General features: G+C 36.1%; 1 protein-coding gene across 1 annotated transcript; it reads left to right on the forward strand.

Annotated features, from left to right (window-relative positions):
- Positions 1–4354: 4354 nt before the first annotated feature.
- LOC121236729 lies at positions 4355–4997 on the forward strand. Its single transcript, XM_041133159.1, has one exon. The coding sequence runs from the start codon at positions 4517–4519 to the stop codon at positions 4688–4690; it is 174 nt and encodes a 57-aa protein (XP_040989093.1). The 5' UTR covers positions 4355–4516; the 3' UTR covers positions 4691–4997.
- Positions 4998–6000: the final 1003 nt, after the last annotated feature.

Genomic DNA, 6000 nt, shown 5'->3' on the forward strand with positions numbered 1-6000 from the left:
TGGTGCCATCACTGCACCTTTTGCTTGTGTCTTTTATAGATGCTTTACTGTTACATCTCTCTCTAACGCAATCTTTCAAGTTTCCATCACTGTTTTCCTCTTATCTTTTCCTTCATTTCTAAGTTTTTTTCCTAGAAATAAAAAACTTTGCCATCTTGACAAGTGAGCGTAAGCAAAACGCGTTCCTTGATTTTAGATGCTGCGTTTAGAAGTTAAGTTGAGTTCAATTGATTTTAATTCTTTATAAATAATAATGAATTAAGTAATGTAGAAAGTTATGTGAAATTTATCTAAACTGAGTTTAAATTGTATCTTGATATTAAGATAAATTTAATACTTTTTATAGAAAGTTAAAAAATATTGTAAATACCACGTATAAAGATGTGTTAAGTTGAAAAAAATTATAAGTCTTACATGTAATGAAGTTTTAAATTGAGATAAGTTTAATAATTTAAGAATTGGATGTTTAGATTTTAAATTCATTTTAAAATTAGATTAAACTCAACAGAATTCAGCTTACTCTTGTAACAAACGCAGCCGTGTAAAAAAAAAAAGCCAATAAAATGTAGGGCTCAACATCATTGCATGCATGTCCCGGTCTTAATTGGTTATGATCTTTTGCCCAGCCATTTAGGTCCCAACTTGTCCCGGCCAATCTCCTTTTCCTTTGGACCATTCAACTCAGTGACCGAGCTCTGGGCTCCACATTACGCTGATTTGGACAAGTACTGCTTCCGAATCCAACCCTTTCTTCTTTCTTTTCATCACCTATTTTTATTTTGTTGCCTGTGAATGAATATAGTCATGAGATCTCATCCATCCACCGCGGTCAACCATGAAACTTGAAAGCATCCGCAACCGGTCTTTGTCATGGTGTTGTGTTGTTTTCTTTTATAGAAACAAAATTCAAACCCGACCTGTTTTTCGCCCTCTCTACATATATATATATATATATGTATATATATGATAATGGGTAATGCTACTGGCCCCGCTCTAACGTCCCGTTGTGATATCCTGCTCGACGTGACTGATACTTTATTCATTTTAAAACACACAAAACAACGGTATTGGATAATTTTCTTTTCTCCTGCACGCATATGCCCCTGCTCTCCTTCTCGCCCATCGACCTCGCGAGCCCCCATTGATCATCAACCAAGCTCGATCATCTCCAACCTCATCTTCTCTCCCCTCCATCTCCGACCTCATCTCTGTTTCAAGCGTTTTTTTTTTTCCTTTCTTTTTTCCTCTCCAGTCCCAGACTTCGCCCTCCTAGACCCATCGAGTTCGCCGTTTCCATCTCAATAATTTTTTTTTTCATCTCAGTTTATTTTTCCGTCGGATGCACGAGGGAGGCCTAAATCTCCAAGGTAATTTTTGTATGTTTGTTCATCTCAGTTTCCGTCGGATGCACTAGGGAGGCCGAAATGTTGTATTTTTTTTTTTTTTTTTTTGTCTGGAATTTTTTTTTCTTTCTGAGCTATGATCCTTGCTTACTAAGAAAGGGAATGGAAATGAAATGATGGAGACATTTGTGAAAAAACGGATTGCAGTTGACATATTTGAGAAAATGCTTGTGAGAACTGAAATTCCTGTGAAATGGAATGAAATTATTGAGACGGAAACGGCGAACTCCATGGGTCTAGGAGGGCGAAGTTTGGGGCTGGAGAGGAAAAAAGAAAAAAAAAAACGCTTGAGATATGCGCATGATGATCGATGGGGGCTAGAGGAAAAAAAAAATTACAACATTTTGGTTGAGATATGGCTCGCGGGGTCGATGGGGGAGAAGGAGAGAGAGCATGGGCATATGCGCGCGGGAGAAAGGGACTTTATCTGTACCATTGCTTTGTTTGTTTTAAAATAAAATGAATAAAGAAGTCAGCCACGTCGAGCGGGATGAAATAACGGGACGTTAGAACGGGGCAAGTAGCATTTTCCTATGATAATATATCTTCATCAAGTCCAAACCCCAATTAAATTGCATAGAAAAAATTAAGACCATACTAGTTATAAATAGTTATTAAGAACATGATTTGCCTTGTAAATAGACACTGATAAGGTACTGGACCTTGTACAAATGAATAGAATATTGAAAGTTTTGACATTTTAAAGCATATATACTTGTATAGGTCTCCTTTTTCTTCTATGAAAAGCATGCTATTATTTGGGCCAACCAAACAGGCTATGATAGTTTGTATATACATGCAGATAGTCATCATGTGATAGTAATTCTTGACGTCTGAATTTTTAAGCTTATGATGAAAATTATCAAACGACCTGCATGTGAATAAAACATCATGCTTAGTTATTGCAAGCATGCAGTGGCATAACAAGCAATTTATTTAGGGGGCCAACTTTTCTATCGCATGACACATTTATAGGATTGTTCATCCGGGCCTGATTTTTTTCCCGCCCAATCCAAAACCCAGATTGCAAAATCCGGATAAATCAGGTACCCGGTTTTTTTTTTATTTTTTGATCTTATGCTATGGAAGGCAACAAGAATAGTACATGGATATTATAATTTGTCTCGTTTCACTTGTTCTCCCTTGGCTTCCAGATATTATGCCCCTCACCTCAGGAGTTTCACCCACATAACCAAACCAGAGCACATGGATTAGTATAGCATAGTTACTATTTCTGTGAAAGCCTCCGTTTTAAAACGCTGAAGAATCTCGAACAATTTGATGAAAGCAGGGGCCAACTCATCACAGCATTGGTTTCTCTAAATCAGTCACATCGAACAATTTAGGATTGGCTTTTCATTCATTACGAAAACGTAAAACTACCACCCAATGGGCTCCTTTAAGAACTATATATACTAGCATTTCCAGGAAACCAAATTCACACAGAGAAAAAAAAAAAAAAAAAGCAGAAACTTGTTGCCTTCCGTAGCATAAGATCAAAACATTCAAACAGAAGAAGGAAGAAGAAGAAGAAGGAGGCAAAAAAAAAAAAAAGGATACCAGATTGTAAATCTGGATTCCGAATTAAAACCTGGATTCATCTGGGTTCAGGCCTGGGTTTGACTCCGGCTAACCCAATTCCGGTTTGAAACCCGGGTTCCGGTTTGGATATGCCAGGATTCTTGAGCCGGAACTTAGATGAACAGTCCTAACATTTATGTAAAATAAAAAAAATAAAAAAAAAATCAGAAAACATAACTACATAAAATTAGATCTCGATAATTTGCTATATACGGGTAAAAATAAAATCCTAAAAACACGATTTAATATACGTTTCAAATTTATGATGATATTATTTAATGGAATAATATTCATCCATTATTATTCTTGTAATAAAATATTTAGAATTTATTTTTTTCACAAATTCTATTTAATGATCTTTTAGAATGCAATCTTACAATCTAGTGTGTAATCTAGTTTATTAATTTTCATGTAAAATCTAGATATTTTCGTTTCACATTAAACATATAATAATATAATTGAGACTTTAAATAAATTTTTTCTTGCTAGTCTAGAGGATAAAACCTCTCAACTATTTTTTATAATGATTTTTCTTGTATTTTCATTTTGAATTCCATATTAAGAAGTCTAATATTGTATAACAATAAATTTTGAGATTCATATTAATAAATTTATTATTTCTCCCAAACTTATTTTAAATTAATCTTAGTGGGGCCACATCTTTGAAAATGGATAATATATAGAAGTTATATAAAATTTTGGGACTATAGGATAAAATTGGAGAGAGCCATATCTAGATATATTGAAATTTTAAAAATTTTTAGAGAGCATACGGAGATTATAACTTTTTTGAAGGAGTCATTGTCTATATTTATTAGGCCTGCTACCCGCATGGTGTGGGGCGGGGGGTGCCCTTCCCCGCACCCCGCCCCGCACCATGCGGGGTTGGGGATTTCCCCCCCGCCCGGTGCCGGGGGGCGGGGGAAAAACCCCCATCCACCCGGCCCCCCGCCATTATGTTAAAAAAAAAAATTTTTTAGTCTAAAAATATTTTTTTAGACCAAAATTATAATATATTTTAAATAATAAATTAAGATTTATAAATATAAAAAAATTTAAACTCATTAGAGTTAGATTTTGGATTGTTTTGACCTCCTAGGCCAATCTTTATATATGTATATTTTGTGAGGTTATTAAACGACGTTGTAAGATAAGTTAAGTCGATCACATTATAGATAGAATTAGTTGAGTTCTAAAATTAAATAAACCTATAAACTTATGGCTGTCTTATGGCTGTGAATAGTGGCTTGTCGGTAGGCCAGACCCAGCAGAGAGTAGATCAACCGATGGGCTGGGCTTTATCTGGAGAGGCCCTTTGGGCTGTACGGTGCTTGGCCGCTTGCTTGGGAAAGAGGTTGACTCTCAGGAGGAGGCGTGACGACTGAGGACGAGAAAGAAAGCACAAAGCCATTCCAACCTCACATCGGCACCGTAAAGTGTCTCTCTCTCTCTCTCCCCGAAACCCTACCCCCATTCCGACTTCCGTTGACCCACCTTCGGATCCTTTCCTTTTCGTTTTAGAAGGAGAAGTAATGGGTTTGATCAAGAGCACCTTTTCGTTCATGATGGGCACTGTGGTCGGAATTTACGTGGCCCAGAACTACGCCGTTCCGAATATCAAGAAGCTCGCCGGAACTGGGCTTCTCATAGCGAGGCACATCGAAGAGACTTATCGCAAGCCGAAGAAGAGGGACGAGGATGATTAGTTTCCCGGTTTACGACAGCCAGGTTTTCTTTTTCCCATGATTGGTGGGTAGGGCTTTGTGGTGTAGGTCATGGTCGTTGTCAGTTGGGAATTGAGATAAAAATCTGGGCAATTGGTTGCCTTTTGGTTCCAAATTTGATTGCAATTTCTGCTAGTTCGACTCAATTTTTGGTCTTTGAGATACTAGACAATGAAAAAAAACAAAAAAGAGAGACTGAAAGTTTTATAGTCGCTCGTTTATTTGTTATATTCACAATAACTATTAAACTTAATTGCCTAGAGATGGAATTGAATCGAGTGCTTTGACATTAGAAGTATCTTTGTGTTAAACAGCGATGATAATTGGAAGTATGTTATCATTCCCAGCATTCTGGAAAGTGAAACACTTACTGCTGAATTATCAACTTCAAGTTGTTGATTGAGCAATGGTTTTTGCAGTCTTGTCAACCCTAATGAAGGTTATACAGAGTTGTTTATTTAGGTCATTGAATAGAGTTGTTAGAAACAGTCCTAAAGGTTCCAGGTGCCAAGTATTATAAGTTGAGCAATTGGTATTCAGTAGTTACAACTCATTGCAGCAAGAAATGCAATACATGATGGAAAGCAGTTGTTAATCAAGCATACGGGCAATCATTCAACATTGTCCATTCTAAACGAAAAACCAGTTCGGTCAATACTTGGTTGCACTATTGATACCATGAAGCAATGAAGATTACCATGATCTTCATTGCAATCTGTCACTGCATCAAGAAAATAAATTTCGATTGCATGTCTATAGAAGAAATATCGATATGGATAAAGAAATTCTGGTAATCAGATCATAGTAGGACTTATTTTCTTGATGCAAATACAGATTCATGCAGGGTACTAAATCTTTTTAGATGGCAGTTTCAGTTCCTGTCAAGTTTTAGATAGCATTGGTCAAGCCTGAGGATCATGGGAAGGTTGTAATTGTGAATGTGATCAGTGTTTTTTTTTTTTTTATAAGTACAAATGTGATCATTGTTTTCCAACTTAGTATAAAAAAAAAATAAAAAATTAACTGAATATTGCTAAGGTTTTTATAATTGCATACATGAGTCAATGTGGCAGCTAATTCAGTTGGACGGGGAAGTGAGTTCCAACTTCCAAGCAGAGACTAGAAGTTGGGATTGGGTGGCACTCATGATAGGTGAAAGAAACAATTCTTAATATTTAAAACCAGAAGTTTTTATACAATTGGGGAAGAAGATTTTGTTGCAGTACATGCAAACTCGTGTTATATATATATATATATACCGTAGTTTTTACTTATAGAACAAAACTATATAT

Source organism: Juglans microcarpa x Juglans regia, chromosome 6S, assembly GCF_004785595.1.
Source record: "Juglans microcarpa x Juglans regia isolate MS1-56 chromosome 6S, Jm3101_v1.0, whole genome shotgun sequence".
In the NCBI taxonomy this organism is placed as follows: Eukaryota; Viridiplantae; Streptophyta; class Magnoliopsida; order Fagales; family Juglandaceae; genus Juglans; species Juglans microcarpa x Juglans regia.